Below are 17,944 nucleotides of genomic sequence, written 5' to 3'. Positions count from 1 at the left end.
GTGACGTGATAGAGGTGCTAGCTAATGGTTCAGTGGCAAAGGCAATTACATTCATTGCAACATATAAGTGTACCAAATCAACACAAAGTTATATCTCAATTTAAAAAAATTCACAGAGGGATGACTTCAATACTTCAATAGAAATATGTACATTCTGAAATTTTCCTCACAAGCTTTATATCATAAATTCTTGTTTGTTTAATCTGATGATACTGACTACCTCTATGGAAAATTTACGTATAAATAGGATCTCTCTTCTTTAGAAGAAAAACAAGTTCTCACTATTCTATTGCATCAATGGCAATTTCCTTAGTTTTAGCAAATTCCGAAGTCTTTTTACAGTTTCTTGAAAAGAACTGTGTAAATGTGGGTAAGCTATAGAAGGCAAATACTTTCTCATTCTTTTCTCCTCTATGACCAACAGCAATGTACTTAACCTTTCTAGGCCTCTGTTTCCTCATCTGAAAAATGACAGGTTTGTACTAGATCTAGAACAAAATCAGATCCAGATGTCTCAAATACATGCTGACATTCCTCAGCAATGTTGCTTATGTCTAAAAGCCCACAATTGCTAGGAAATACATTCAAATTGCATTTCCAATTTTATGATAGGTTCTACTAAATCAAGCTTTTTATTTAGAATTTATAAGTAAAAGTGTCTCTGATAAACAAGCTGGGTAAGATTAAGGGCATAATCTGTGATTCTAAAGCTGAATTTCTGAGTAATCTCTTTGGCAGGACATGTTGTTATCCCCTCTATGAGCAGACATTCACTGTTCAAAGCAACAAGCTCTTTGATACTTAGAAATTTTGGATTCTGTTCTATTTTTAAAAGCTGCTATATCAGTATTCATTAACTGTTTGACATAGCCATTCATTTATTTTCAAAAAGGCTATTCTATAATCACACTTCCTTTCAGGAAGGCCACCAAGCAGAAGCCTGCATCTCTGATAGCAGTTATACAGGGACCTTCCTGTTGGTTAAGATGCAGGAGTGATTAAACTAATGTGCTAAATCTCAGGCTAATAATTATGTAGAAGAGTGGTAAGAAAGCTTATTTATTTGTTTTTAGTAATTATATACCTTAAGTACAAAGCAAAGAAGGGTAAAACATTCTAGAATAAGTTTTTCTTATTTGTACTTTTGGTAAGACTGATTTCACTCTTCTCTAATTTTAAGAAATTTGTCAATTTCTAATAGAAATATTTATAATTTTAAATATTATTTATTTAAATAATTTTAAATAAGATTAAAAATAATTAATGAGACATTAAAATAATTCCTCTTGTGGTGGCTAATTAGAAGCCAATGAACTATATGTTTTCAAAATGCTTCACATAAAGACCCAATTTCTGTAAAATAAATCCAATTTTTCCACTAAATATTCACACACATTTTGAATTATGCTGAAACCAAGAAATGGGTATAAGAATGGCTAAAATTGGAGTTCCCGTTGTGGCGCAGTGGTTAACGAATCCGACTAGGAACCATGAGGTTGCAGGTTCGATCCCTGGCCTTGCTCAAGTGGTTAAGGATCCAGCATTGCCGTGAGCTGTGGTGTAGGTTGCAGACGTGGCTTGGATCCTGCGTTGCTGTGGCTCTGGTGTAGGCCGGTGGCTACAGCTCCGATTCGACCCCTAGACTGGGAACCTCCATATGCCAAGGGAGCGGCCCAAGAAATGGCAAAAAGACAAAAAACAAAACAAAACAAAAAAAAAGAATGGCTAAAATTCTTAGAATACTCATATACATCTAAAAATAATTTTCACATATAATTCTACTTTTATTACAGTATGAAAACGGATATGAAACAATATAAAAAACCACATAACCTCAAGAAGGTTCTTTAGGTTAGATCAGGTATTCTTAGGCAAATGAAAGGACACCTGGATGCACTGTTGGATGTTTTGTCACTAAGATGCTATACCAGTTACGCTTATTTCTCTGTATGTTCTGGTAAAGTTTTGTTATTTAGTGGACCTCGTTCAACTTGAAGTTTCTCCATAGCCATGGCCATCGGGTGTTACCTTGAAATGAAATTAAAGTAACAGAGGGTTTCCTATAAAGAAGTTTATTAAATATTATCTATAATAACAGGTTTCCATTGAATTAAAAAACACAAAGAACTTTGGAGGCAGAAGGAGCCTAAACTAACAAGGAAATCCTTAAAGCCACAAGGAGTTAATACCAATTAAATGAGAGTGAATGTGACCTATCCTCCCTTACAATCCAGGAATTGAGCTATTAATAGGGAACATGGCAACTAGCTTATCTATCATAATCTCAATCTGAAATAAAGTGAAATATCTATGAACCCTAGGGCTTTAGTAGGCAGCCTAGTTTAGGAAATAAAGGCTATAAAACCAGTACAACCTCTCTAGGAATTCTGGAAGTTAAGCCATTAAGAAAGCAAATATTACTACAGAAAAATACAAAACGCAGTTGTGGGATGATATGGACTGTGATGTTCAAATTTCAAAATATTACAGAGATCTCCTTTTAGCTAATAAACTGTTAATGAATATTTCAAGGTTTTTCTTAAACCTTTAAATATAGTGTAGTACATATGAGCATGATCTCATTTATTAGATTGGACTACTTGTCATTAGTTATATCCTCAACAACCTAATGATAAGGAAAATTTTAAAACTTCGGAAGAAAAAAGTAATAAAAACAGATTGCTTATTCATAAAATGGTACCTATCAGTTTCCTGCAAACTACAATTTTCTCACCCTACTTCTAATTATACGCATTAAAATAAACAGACCTTCTCCTTAAACGAATACTGTGGGATCACTAAATGACTCTGGTCTCACTAAACCTCTTTATCAAGCAGGAAAGAATTAAATGAAAATACATTTACATAATAAAAATTACTATCAAGTTAAACATTTAACCATTTAAAGAAAATCTATTAAAAAAATACCACTTAACACCAATCAGAATGGCCATCATTAAAAAGTCTACAAATAACAAATGCTGTAACCCTCCTTCACTGTTGGTGTAACTGCAAGTTGGTACAGTCACTATGGAAAACAGTACAGAGCTCCCTCAAAAAACTAAAAACAGAGTTGCCATATGATTCAGCATTTTCACTCCTGGGTATATACCCATACAAAGCTATAATTTAAAAAAGATACATGCACGCTATGCTCATAGCAGCACTATTCACAATAACCAAGACATGGAAAAAAACCTAAATATCCATCAAAAGATGAATAGATAAAGAAGATGTGGTATATATACAGAATGAAATACTAACCAGCCATAAAAGGGTTGAAATAATGCCATTTGCAGCAATGTGGATGGACCTAGTGATTATCATACTAAAAGTTAGAAAGACAAATATCATATGATATTACTTATATGTGAAATCTAAAACATGACACAAATGAATCTAACTATGAAATAGAAACAAACTCACAGACATAGAGAAGAGACTTGTTGCTAAGGCATGGAATGAGAGTAATAGGATTAGCAGATGCAAACTATTATATACTGAATAGATAAACCACAAGGTCCTAGTGTATAGCACAGTGAACTGTATCCAACATCCTGGGACAAACCATAATGGAAAAGAATATTAAAATAATTGTATACATATGTATAACTGAATCACTTTGCTATATAGCAGAAATTAACACAACACTGTAAATCAACTACACTTCAATTTAAAAAAAAGTCTTTCTGAAAGAGTAAATGTATTAAATCCTATCAATTTGTCTTTCTCTTACTTTTATGTAAACACTCATGAACCTGCAATATCTAAAACAAATTCACATATTTACTTGCACCCTAAGAAAAAGTCATTTAATGTCAAGATGGCAAAATAAGTTATAGAAGAAGTTCTCACTCTTCCACCCCAAAATAAAATAATAATATAAAAATACCAAGAGACTAAGCTGTGATTTTTTTTAAATATCATGGACTAAGAATATATTCTGTCTCCAAAAAAGAATAAATTATAGAATCTGATAAATTATGAGACTGATTCTATTATTTAACATATATAATGTTTTTCCTTAGATTTATGGAATCTAGTTCTTAATTTAATATCAAGCATTTTAGATCTGAGATTTTTTGTTAGCAAATTTCAGTTTATGAATACCTCTTACTGAAACTGAAGAGAAAGTATTTAAAAAGTTCTAATAAAAATGCTTTTAATTCTTGACATCAAAAACCTGTCAAAAGCAAATTGAAAAAAATTAGAATTGGAGACCTATGGATCAAACATGTAGTGAACAAATATGTGTTAAAGACAAATGCCATGTAAAATATAGAAAAATATGCAATGATCTAAACATTTTTAAAGAGAAATTTTGCCAAATTTAAAATAGTACAATTATAGCACAATTTTAGCACAACTTTAAAGCCTTGCTTAAAAGAGACTGAACATATAAAGGACCCTATTCTCATATACCCATATTTAACTGTATATTTTCTCTTCAAAAATAATTTTCATCTACATCAAAGGTTTGTGAGATACTCTGAATAGGGAACAAAATCAAAGACCACAGTATTTAATAAAAATTCAGAATGTTCAAATTGGAAAGAGTACAGATTCTCTTTGTGAGCTTTTAATTACATTTGATTATTAAAAAAAAAAAAGGTCTCATTTTAAATGGGCCACTAATGCAAACCAAGCACAGCCTCCAAATGAAATTTTACTCTCATGTACAAAATGAGAGTTTGCGTGTGACTGTGCTATCCAATTCAAATCTAGTTAGAATCAGTCAACTAATTTCATCAACGCCAGCACATTTCCATGAATGTAATTAGGCACTTTTCCGTGTCTTTGTCCATTTATCCTACCTTCTTCCCTGTCATTAGGGGAAGTGCCCATGCTCCCAGCTAAATGAATCCTGCCTTTTTGTGCATTTGATGCCACTCATCTACTTAGAGATGGTATTCCAGAAATTCTTACCTCTGTCTACAACCTGGACATTTTTTTTTCCCATCTCTCCTTATTTACCCCCATCAGTATGCAAACATGACATTTTTTTCTCTCATCAGAGAAAAAGAAAAACTTCTTGACTCCACCTTTCTTTCCCCTCCAGCCCCTTCCCTATTCTTTCCTTTTCTTTACAGGGAAATTTGTTAAAAGTGTTGCTGATACTTGCTGTCTCTTCTCCAATTCTCTCCTGTCGGTACTTTCAAACCTCCTATTCTCTTCTATTCCCCACCAATCCACTGAAAATGTTTCATTACACTTGTGTTGTAAAATATGACAGTCAATGCTCAATCATCATATTCCTTGCCTAATTTGCAGCATTCAATTCAAATGATCATTGTAGCCTCCTAGAAATACTTTCATGACTTGGCTTCCAGGACATCCTGTCTATAATATTTGCTGTTCCCTCTCAGTCTTCCCTACTGGTCTCCTCATCTTCCTGATTTTTGCACACTCAAGTGTATTAGAGCTGAGTCCCTGGACCTATTGTTTTCTGTCTTCTCTAACTCCCTTGAGATCTAACAGCTCTAAATACTATCCTTACTTACTCGTCAGCAGGGAGCCCTCACCCAAAGTCCAAATTTGTATATCCAACTCCCTATTCAATATCTCATAACGAATGTTTCTAAAAAACTGAGTTCCAAACCTTCTTCCTGTAGTCTTCCCCAACTCAGTAGGTCAACTGCCTGCTTTCAGCAGTTCATTCCAAAAAACTTACCATCATCAGTGTCTGTGTTCCTCTCATGACCCATACCCATTTCATCAGCAAAGAACGTGCCCCTCCTTTTTTTTAATCACTTTCACTGCTATCACCCTGGTCTAAATCCTCTCATCCCTCACTCATTATTGAGCAAGCTTTTTATCTGCTACATCTTCTTCTATGCTTATCCTATAGTCTATTTTCAACATGACAGCCAGACATATTCCTGTTAAAACTGAAGTCAGATTATGCCACATGATTTTTAAAAAATTTTTTAATAGTTATTTCCCCAATACAATTTTTTTTCTACTGTATAGTATGGTGACCCAGTTACACATACATGTACACATTCTATTTTCACACATTATCATGCTCCATCATAAGTGACTAGACATAGTTCCCAGTGCTACACAGCAGGATCTCATTGCTAATCCATTCCAAAGGCAATAGTTTGCATCTATTAACCCCAAGCTCCCAATCTACCCGACTCCCTTCCCCTCCCCCTTGGCAACTGCAAGCTATTCTGCAAGTCCATGATTTTCGTTTCTGTGGAAAGGTTCATTTGTGTCTTAAATTAGATTCCATATATAAGTGATATCATATGGTATTTGTCTTTCTTTTTCTGACTTACTTCACTCAGTATGAGAGTCTCTAGTTCCATCCATGTTGCTGCAAATGGCATTATTTCATTCTTTTTTATGGCTGAGTAGCATTTCATTGTATATATACGTCACATGATTGTTTAAAACTTTTCAACAGTTTCCAATTCTTGAAATCCTTATAATGCTCTGTAAGACCTCACACATGATCCGGTCTCTTTGACCTCATCTCCTAATTCTCACCATCTTCCTCTTTCCACTTTATGCATGCTGCTCTCTGTGCTATTGCTTGAACACATGTGGCAAACTTCCACATCAGGGTCTTTGCACTTAAATGCTCTTTACACAGGTAGACTTAAGACCTGTACACCAAGGCCCTTTTTTTTGTACCCTAGCTAAAATCGCAACCTTCATTCCCATTCCCACCCTGACGTTTTTCATCATCCTTCCTTGGTTTATTTTTCTCTTCAGCATTTATCACTGCCTAAGATACTTTAATTCATTCATCTTGTTATTGTCTGTTTCCCTGGCTAAACTCCACAAAAGAAGAAATTTTGTATTTTGCTGTCTACTGTGTAGAAAAGTTCCCACTATATACGAGACAATCAAAAATACATTTGCTAAATCGGAGTTCCTGTCATGGCACAGCATAAACAAATCTGACTAGGAACCATGAGGTTGTGGGTTTGTTCCCTGGCCTTGCTCAGTGGGTTAAGGATCTGGCGTTGCCATGAGCTGTGGTGTAGGTCGCAGACTTGGCTCAGATCTGGCATTGCTGTGGCTGTGGTGTCGGCTGGCAGCTATAGCTCCAATTTGACCCCTGGCCTGGGAACTTCCATATGCTTCAGTTGCGGCCCTAAAAAGACGAATATATATATATATATATATTTGCTAAATAAATGAGTCAAATATTTACATTAGAACCTTGTATGTATAAGATGAGTTCAGGGGCTCCAGCCTCGAGGAAATCTATAAAACTCCAGCAAATTAATCCTGAATTTAAAAACATGCTGGGTACTTGACCTGAGGTCTAAGTAAGGCTCAGGTACTAAACTGCCATTTCTCATCTTCTTGTTTAACCCATCTTACTCTATTACAATCATTTTTCTGAAGAGTGAGAGAAGGATTCAACCTCGGGATAATCTAAAGCATTCTAGATTACCCTGCTCCATTACCCTACCCATGGGTCTAGTTGGATAAGACTTTGAATATTAAAGGCAGCCAGCGTTGAGCTGGAGATATTTAATTTAGCAAGAAGGAACATCTTTGTTTAATTAGGAAGAGTATACCTTGTGTGTGTATGCATGTGTATGTGTGTGTGTGTGTGTGTGTGTGTGTGTGTGTGTATGCTTGCTTGTTTTGTTGTTGCTAATAAGCTGGTGCATTTAATAAAGATAAATTTTTAACATTAAGTACTTGAAGTTTTGGAGAAAAACTCTAAACATTTTTTGTAGAAAAATTATTTTCATAATGCTTTTCATTATGGTTTATTATCATAATAAGTAATAAATAATAATAAGCTCAAGTGAGGTATTCAACAAAGGAAATAAATGTATTTATTTTACCTGAAGTTAATACAGAGGGATTAGGTGGAATTTCATTTTCCTCATCGGTACTTTCATCATAGATTGAATCTCTGTCAGTAGTCATTTCAGAACATGTTGGAATTTCCCTAGAAACAGAGAAAGGTAGAATTATAAATTATTGTTTAATTCCTGGCTAGGTATCAAATTTACCAACAAGTAATTACAGAAAATATTCCCGAAAAAAACCATTATAATTAAACAAATATATACTGAAATATAAATGATTAAGACGAAAGCACTTTAAAGACTATATGTTAACTCTCTTAAGAAACAGTTTTTTTACCTAATCTAGATGTGGTTTAGTGCTCACTCTAATTAATTCTTCAATCAGTTTCTTAACATTTATTATTCATCTATCAAATTAAAATACTATTCTTCTCAATTATCTTCTCTGGGTCACAAAGTATATAGTACATTATGGCTCTCAAAGCAGTTCTGCCTTTCATCTGGTCTCCCAAAAATTCTGAGATGGGTACCTTTACTCTTACTATGAAGATACCCAAGTATGGCACAGAGAGTTTAAAGGACTTGCCCAAAGTCATGTAGCAGATAAGAGTACCAGACCAACACTTGAAGTAGGATAATCTGACATCAAATGTTATGTTCTTTATATTACACCAGTAGTAAACCAGTGCTTTCTCTCAAATTCTCTATATTAGCTAATGCCTCAAATAATTGTAATTGTCCAAGCCATACCAGCCCTAAGTCATGTATGATACTTCCTTAAAAAATAAGTACTTATCCATACTCAGAGCCATCTAATTCTAAAATTAACCAATGCTTAGACATCAAATTACAAATGTGTGTCCAACTCTAGGGTTATACAGAAGATGAAACTTTTCAGTTCTAGTAATGACTAAAAATTAAATAAATAATATTTAGTAACCTCATGCCAGTTATATGATTTAAGTGTAGGTATGGCAGGTGGGCAGACATGGAGAGAATAAGTTCGGAATTCTCCAATTACTGCATCTAACAACCAGAGCATCCAATCCCAGACTATCAAATGATTTCATATTTACTAAAAAAAATTGGCATTTCACTATGATTAAGTTTGGGAAGATATTCCATTTAAATGTATGCATCTGCCATCCCAAAACATAAAAGATCAAGAGAGTTCCCACTGTGGTGCAGCAGAAACAAATATGAGTAGTATCCATGAGGATGCGGATTTGATCCCTGGCTTCGTTCAGTGGGTTAAGGATGGCGTTGCTGTGAGCTGTGGTGTAGGTCGCAGATGCAGCTCAGATCCCATATTGCTGTGGCTGTGGCGTAGGCAACTGTAGCTCTGACATGACCCTTAGTCTGGAACTTCCAAGTGCTGCAGGTGAGGCCCTAAAAAAAAAAAAGGAAACCCTAAAGGTTAAAATACCTTTTATGCTCGATGTTCTTTTCAAGTTCTTGAACTTCATTTAACAATTTATATAAGCTTCTGATCTTTGCTTTCTTCTCATTCAGCACCAGAATAAATCGTTTATAAAGATCAGTCTCCACAGCTTCCTTAGCACTAACACATTTTTCAAATCTAAAATGTAAATAAACAAACAAATAAATAAAGCATGAAGGTTTCCTTTGCACTATTCAATCTAATACCGAAGATGGATTTCAAGAACATTTTTTAAGAAAAATACAATTAAAATCATTTTATACATTTTTAGACAAATATACAATTAGAACTGTTTATTAATGTTTGTATTTTACATACTGAAGAATCAAAATAGCAAAAAAAAAAAAGTTTTAAATCATGTAAATGCCTAAGTTTAGCAACATATTCACATCTATGATTTATTTCCAAAGAATATTTTTATGGGAAAAATTTCACATAAGAATAACAATAGCCTATGTTTCTTGTAGTTTTGTTAATATTACTATAACAGCAATTGCGGTCCTGTTTTGTGATTAAGTGATTTACCAAATCTATTTTCTCCAAACAGATTATTGACTTCTCCACAGCAAGAACATGACATACCTAGTTGTATGTTATAACCTGACAAAACACACACACAAACATAATAAATTCAAGCATCCAACCTGAAATTTCCAAGGAGATAATTAATGAAACAACAAATGTGAAACACTATATATCTTTATTTTGGATATATAAGACATAAAATTCTCTATCATTTACATTTTTTTTCCTAAAATATTCAAATGAGCTAATAAGAGATTGTACCAATTTTAATTTCCCAGATATCTATCTAAAGTAAAGAAGGCAAACTAGCAGAGTTTGCAGATACTTGACAGGTACATATACATACCAAGAATAAACCTCTGTTTTAAATATTCTAATATAAATTATTTCATGTTATATATATATATATTTTTTTTCTTTTTTTTAGGGCCGTATCCAGCATATGGAGGGTCCCAGGCTAGTGGTCAAATTGGAACGGTAGTCACTAGCCTACACCACAGCCACGTGGGATCCAAGTGGCTTCTACAACCTACACCACAGCTCATAGCAACACTGGATCCTTAACCCACTGAGCAAGTCCAGGGATCAAACCTGCCTCCTCATGGATGCTAGTCAGATTCATTTCCACTCAGCCATGACGGGAACTTCTGTAATATATTCTTTTAAAAGTCCATCTAGCTCTGCCTGATTTTCATTTACCATTCATTCATACTTGTTGTTCTATACAGGTATTCTATATATTTTCACTTTGTACATTTTTTTCCAGTGAAATAATTAGAAACAAAAATGTCAAAATTTGATACCTTTGATATATAATCCCCTATGCTTTTAACAGGCTACCTACTTAAAGATGCAAAGAACTAGGATTTCTCATGAGATGAAAGGGAACATTATGGCATTATATTTTCTGGGGCCAATTACAGCAGTCTTATAGCTCAGTCATTGTCAAGCCTGTGAACTCCAATTCCATTAGGGCGGAGAGCACACATGTTTTATTGGCTGCTTTATCCTCAGTGCCTAGCACAGTGTGTGGCATTTAACAGATGCTGTATAGCTAGCTATTTTTTAGATAGATGAATGTTTGCAGTAACATAGATGGATCTAGATATTATCATACTAAATGAAGTCAGAGAAAGACAAATACCATATGATATCACTTATATGTGGAATTCTAAAATAAGATACAAATAAACTTTTTACAAAATAGAAACAGGCTCACATACTTAGAAAACAAATTTATGGCCATGAAAGGGGAAACATTGGGAGGAGGAATAAATTAGGAGTTTGGGATTAACATATACACACTACTATATATAAAATAGGTAACTAACAAGGACCTACCATATAGCATAGAGAACTCTACTCGTATAGGTTATGTAATAATGGGAAAAGACTCTGAAGAAGAATGGAAAGAGGTATATGTATAACTGAATCACTTTGCTGTACACCTAAAACAACATTGTAAACAACATTGCAAATCAATTATATTCCAATAAAAAATAAAAATTAAATAAAAAAACAAAAAATTCCCCCAAACCAAACAAGCCAACAATAAAGATCAATGAGGTAAGCATATTAATACGAACATCTTATAAAGAAATGGAAAATAGTGACTCTAAATATTATATTTTTCATTTAACAGCTGTTCATTATTGTAACAGTAATATTTTCATCCTCTTCAGCTTCTAAAAAAATTTGTGTTAAATATTAATATAGCAGTACCCCTATTATCAAGCAAAGCTCTCTGAGAAAGAAGTACACCAAAAGGTGAAAGAAAAAAATACAGCCATAGTTGAAGAGGAGGTACCAATATTGATGGTTTATTTTAAGCAGGAGTATGTCACTGCATTTATGTTTCAGATGCAAAGTGTTATGTAAACACTATATTTTCATTTTCTTGAACTATTTTCCAATGTAACACAATGCAAATTTTAAAAGATGACTAGAACATACATATCACAAAAATACCTGATTATATAATAATAAAACACTTTAAATCCATGGAAAGTAAAAATAAATTATGGACATTTACATAAACATCTTGTATAATATTATATATGTAAAACTATGACAATAACCAATTGGTAATTTATCTGATGTAATGTATATTAATTTCCATAAAAATCATTTCAATAATTATTGATTCAAAGATTATGTGCACTTATCAACTTTCAAGCAAATTTCCAAAATTTTATTAAAATTAACATTGTTATAACTCATGAATTAAAAAGGAAAATAGATATCAAAATTAAATCTAATATTATTTCTGTCTAAAGAATGCCATTAATCTAGTGTAACAGCTACATTGTGAAAGATAAAAACATTTCTGTGACATCAAAGTAAACTCAATAGAATGTATGGTATTCTGTGAGTTAACCTTGCTTGGTCTTAACAAAGCTTTAGAATTTCGTTACAACCAAACTTTTCATCCTTAAGCTAGACAACACTTCCTAGATAAGGCTGGGGAGTGAGGGTTGTCTGGGACATCGCGTTATTATGAACAATTTTAGGATGTAATAAACACTTACTAATTACTAATTTATCAACATATCAGAGAACCGATCTGCTAAAACAGCATATTCTATGCTCTGCTCTCAAAATTATTCAAGCACATTGTACTTTACATGTTTCATTGTACGTATGTTGACGTATCCATTCCCTGCACAAGGAGGTACTAACTACTTAAGTAACTCAAGGATAAATGGCAGTAAAGAATGGGAATTAAAAATTAGAATCTTTGGGCTCTAATGTCAGGTTTTCCATGAGCTAACTGTGACTTAAGGAGTTAATTAACCTCACTATGTCAGACTCCTCATCTCTAGACCGGAAATAATTGCAACTATATATTACTTATACGGGCCAGGCAATTCTGGGAGACTTGCAATTATTAATGTATGCATTTTTCAAATCATTCCTATTTGTAAAATTTGTGACATTATACTAAAGGTACTGATTAAGTTAAATTGTGTAGAATGCTTTCAAACGTTTCTCATGCACAGTTAGTATTTATCCACTTCTCTAAATACTTATACACTTATTTATTTAGGTTCAAGTACAGTTGATTTACAATGTGTTTTCTATCATTATTAATTTATCAACAAATTCAGAGGATGCTATCCTTATATTTAATATTCAGTATCTAAGACATACATACCAGCCCCCCACCCCATTTGCAATGCCAACCCTCCCTTACTGCATTATGATGGTACTATGTCTTCCATGTTACTTACCTTCTCCCAACCCTCCAACTGAACAGGTATTAGAAGGTGAGATATTTGGAATTCACTGCTAAGTGCAGTGATACTAAAAGAGAACTCACATAAAGCTAGATCAGACCACAACTAGTCCAAGGATTATCTCCAAAGAAAAGCTCAAACCTGATGAAACTATAAATAACACCAAACAGGAAAGGTCTAATGATGCTTCATCCTTTTAACAGTGACAATGGCAACACAATAGTAAAGTTTAATTAGTAACCTAGAACCTAAGTATCTAGCAACTTGGACCAAAGGATAGTTTAAAAAAAAAAAAAAACTGGAAAACAAAATGTGGAAAATGCTGAAGAGTCAAAATATTTCTGGATGGGAAAACAAAGAATTTAAGAATAAATGTCAAAAAATAGCAAACATGAGAGCAGAAACAAGGTACTTTCATGCAGAAATAACATCAAAAATAAAACAACAGATTAAACGATAAACCAAAATAAAACAGTATATACATATATGTGAACATGTGGTACTTAGAAATAGTGCAGTAATCTTTCTATTTACAATCATCTCTGACCAAATTTATATCCATTTAAGGGTTGTACAGAAAAGAAACTCTACATAGAGTTCAGAGGACAAAGAATGCTAAAAAGAACTGGAAAAGGAAGCAGTGTTAAAGAGATTTAATAAGCCTTTAAGTACTGAAGAAGATGGTAAACAGCTGTTCCTCATCCTTTTCTGATGACAGAACAAGAGGAAATGGCCTTCAAATATACCATGAAGGACTCAGATTACCAATAGATGGAAGGAAGAATTTTCTGACTGTGACTGTTCTTAAACAGTGTAATGGGCTACCAAAGCGAGGTGAAAATATCTCTTGAGATCTTTAAAAATCGGATTGAATTCATCTGGCTATAATGGTGATCCTAGCTTGAAGGCAGAAAGATGAAGGAGAAGAGCTTTCAAGGTCTCTTCTATTCTAATGATTCCATGAGTGTCAACCCAATTCAGTCTGCTGAAAACTGCCTCCAATTATAGGTTTAGTAACTATAACTCAAAATAAAGCTAAAGAGTCTCTAACCCGATGTCTGAGTGCAAACAAAAGACCTATTCAGTAACATGGAACTTGACAGTTGTTATTTGAAACTAAATAGGAAAAATCAGTGAAATAAATATAGCTAATAACCTGAGGATTCCCATACAATATTTCTAACACTTTCTCCTTTACCTAAATTATACAAAATTGATCTAATAATATCACTTGATTAAAATGGAGCTAAAACTGCAATTACTAAATAGTAAATAGTAAATATATATATATACATGTATGTTAAATGTCTACAGATTAAATCTCATTCTTTTACCTCATACTGTAATTCCTGATTTCTTACTCAAACCTCATTTATTCTCCACTGTTGTCCCACATGGAAATAAGCTTTAGAGTTTCTCTGATTATAATAACGATATATACCTAAATACAAAAGCATATGCAAAAAATACTTCCAAAAAGTAAAGGATAAATTTAATCCACAATTACACACACACACACACACACACACACACACACACACACACACACACACACACACTACTGTCATTCAATTTTCTCATTCTAGATATTCACTATCTAAAGATAAATTTTAGGAGTTCCCGTTGTGGCTCAGTGGTAACAAATCAGATTAGTATCTATGAGGATGCGGGTTCAATCCCTAACCCAGCTCAGTGGGTTAAGGATCTGGCACCGCCATGAGTTGTGGTATAGGTCACAGATGTGGCTTGGATCCCACATTGCTGTGAGACTGTGGTGTAGACTGGCAGCTGTAGCTCCAATTCAACACCTAGCCTGGGAACCTCCATATGCCACATGTGTGGCCCTAAAAATAAATAAATAAATAAAATAAAGCTATATTTTACCAAAAAAAGAGATACTATTCATACTTTCAGTAATTCCTATTTCTCCTCTTAAAATATCATGAACATGCTCCATGGTATAAGCACATGTGTGTATGATTACTTCTGGCTCATATAATATCCTACTGTGTATTAAATACAAATCATACCTATCCATAGCTTCTAAGAGAATTCTCAGCACCTATTTTGTGCTCTACCCCCTTCACTCCCCACCCTCACACAGAGTCTGGAACATGATGAGGAAATAACTGAATCACAATGTACAATGACTTAAGACTAATCAGAAGCAGCCCAGGAAACTGAACTGTGACCAGGCCTAATGAGATGGTCTCAAGCCTAATGATTCTTACTTTCTATGTGATCAGTTACCTAACTCAGTATGTTCCTGTCCTATTTCTAATCTTTCTAAAGACCCTTGATCAGCACTGCTGCTTTATAGAAAGTGCTGTAAATCCTTTGCTCATTTTCCAGTGTGCTAAGGCTCTGCAGAGGGAATGCTTCAGAAAAAAACTGCTTGGCCATGACCAAGACGTATTTACATTTCTTTAAAATGACCACTTTCTCTCTGATAGGAAAGAATGCTAAATTGGGGAAATAGATAAAGCTACTAATCTAATATCTGGAATATAATCAAGAGCCTAGAATTCTCTGAAGTGGATTTTTTTTTTCCCTTGGCTTGGAGGGCTACTCCAAGGACATACACCTTCAATTTCTGAAGAAGATATGTAATCCAGTGTTTTCAAAAAATGAGTAATTGGAACATAGTAAGACTGGTGATAAGCTACATGGCTGTGCTTTTGATCTGGTTGTACTTTTGATCAAACAGGAAACCTTTGCCACAGTAACACAGACATGTTTTCTGGATAGCTCAGAAATAGCAAATCAAGTGTCTGTGGGCCACATATTACAGGTATTCCCCTCACACTGTTTTACAGCACAGGGTGCATTTGTTTCCAAAGTCTCATCTTTGTTCCCTGCTGCTTTCCATTCTACAGCAGTGGTGTTGAATACTGATGAGATAATACCTCTTTCAACCTCTGGCAGACATTTTAAAGCAATTTGCTCAAGTACCAAGTACCCAGTCTGCATTTTTGTGGGCAATTTGTGGATCAAATTTCCTGTCATCCTGCGGGTATTCTGAGTTTTAAATATAATGGCTTATCACGACCACAGTACATCTCCTTTAATTTGATTTATTTTGCATATGAAACAGAAAAACACACCCAAACTACAGATATAGGCCCAAAATATGCTTTCTAGAACAGATATTTTATGTTAATTCATACTAACATGAATTTTAAAGAGAAAGTTAAAGAGAAATATTTAGTTATTTTTCTGTATGGTTTCCAAACATTGACACTGCTTTGATTGGGTTCCATTACTTTAAGTAATTGGAGATAAAAAGTAATTAAGAGCTAAGAAAAAACAAGATACTTTATCAATAAGTGAGAGCCAAATATAACCAAGTTTTAAGTAATAGATGTTAAGTTTGTGTCTTGCATTGATTAATAAACATAACTGAATATAAAGAAACATAATTTCCCCTAGTCAACTTCACTCTCACATACATATATTGATAGGGGTAGAATGCTTCACCTTTTTCTTGCACTTCCGCATATACGTACGCATCTTCACATAGAACAATCTTTGTGAGCACCCTAAAAAGACTCTAAATGGGATAAATGTTCTTATGTTTTAGAACTACTGGTTTGAATGAAAGATAAAAAAATCTACTTTATATATGTAAAAATAATAATTATTACTCTTTTATATATCCTACATATTTCCTTCAGATGTTGCAATTTACATATATACAAATGTATGCATATTATAGTAAATGTCTCCATAGAGAGATAAATATTTACAACATATATTTTATTTCTTCAAATATCTCTTATGTAATAGAGTAACACAAGTTACAACCTGGGCCAGCCTAGATTATGATACAGTTGAGAAGATGCACAATTGAGAATACAAGTCACTTTCTTCCTCATCATTTAAAAGATAAGGAAAATAAAGTCTTCCAAATGTATTATCTGGTAGTAACAATTACTTCTTTTTAAAATGCTTATAGCATGAATTCTCAATTCATCAGCAAAAAGAAGCCTCTATCAGGAACCAAAAGATACTTCACCTAAAATAGATGCTTTTCATAAAAAAATTCTAAATAAGTTATCAACTGTGCTTATTTATATTTCATGTCTCTTTTTTATTCATTATTAATCCTATAATTTGAACTTAATTAATCCTTATCAACTTCCTAAACTTTGATTAATATTGATGGGCTTTGATTTTCATTGTCCAATTACTCCTTATTTAGTTTGCTGTTGCCTACTAGTGACCTAAAAGTGTAAATGTACACCTATAATGTACAATTTTGATGAATAATTTGAGTTAAACACACTAAGTAAAGGTATAATTAATGACAGATTTCTTTTTTTTTTTTCTTTTGGTCTTTTTAGGCCACACCTGTGGCATATGGAAGTTCCCAGGCTAGGGTCGGATAAGAGCTGCAGCTACGGGCCTACACCACAGCCACAGCAACATGGATTCTGAGCCATATCTGCGACCTACACCACAGCTCACAGCAAGGATGAATCTTAACCCACTGAGTGAGGCCAGGGGTCAAACGGCATGTCCTCATGGATACTAGTTGGGTTCGTTACCGCTAGACCATGACAAGAATTCCACAGATTTCATTTTAAATATATGCTAGTCTATATAAATATTATAAAAGTATATATCTTTAACTTATAGCTGCAATAATGTAGGGAGTTAATGTTTTTATGATACAAGCACATTATGTACACACCGTTCTTGAACGTCATTCCAATCTCTCAGAAGCCTTTCATTTTCTTTCTGCAGGTGCTCATTTTTGGCTTGCTTTTCTGAGATGGTGTCCAGGCAGTAACAAATAAGTTCTCTAATGACCTCAGCTGGGTTTGCAACTTTCTCTAAGTTGAAGGAACCAAGTCTGAACTAGGATGAAACGAAAACATGATTAGTCTTGGGAGACTATCAATACTGAGTGACCCAGTTTTAAGTACACATAATTTCTTAGGGGAAAAAAGTTTAAG

General features: G+C 33.7%; 1 protein-coding gene across 22 annotated transcripts in view; it reads right to left on the bottom strand.

Moving 5' to 3' along the window:
• XRCC4 (X-ray repair cross complementing 4) overlaps positions 1–17,944 on the bottom strand; it is a 335,612-nt gene that overhangs the window by 223,923 nt on the left and 93,745 nt on the right. For 21 of the 22 annotated variants that reach the window (XM_085013988.1, XM_085013989.1, XM_085013991.1 and 18 more), the window contains 3 exons: positions 17,680–17,846; positions 9,211–9,363; positions 7,818–7,924 (listed from right to left, as the gene is read on the bottom strand). In XM_085013988.1, the coding sequence (XP_084870114.1) occupies positions 7,818–7,924; positions 9,211–9,363; positions 17,680–17,846 (427 nt within the window). Of the gene's footprint in view, positions 1–5,177; positions 7,053–7,414; positions 7,925–9,210; positions 9,364–17,679; positions 17,847–17,944 lie in introns of those variants that run through there. The other variant, XR_014838189.1, reaches the window with a different exon arrangement.

Source organism: Sus scrofa, chromosome 2 (genome assembly GCF_054392235.1).
Source record: "Sus scrofa isolate SSC_HxYL_T2T_F1_AM1 chromosome 2, Sscrofa_HxYL_maternal_Yorkshire_Landrace_v2.0, whole genome shotgun sequence".
In the NCBI taxonomy this organism is placed as follows: Eukaryota; Metazoa; Chordata; class Mammalia; order Artiodactyla; family Suidae; genus Sus; species Sus scrofa.
The sequence above is the reverse complement of the archived record's forward strand: the minus strand, read 5'-3'. Positions and strand labels throughout refer to the sequence as shown.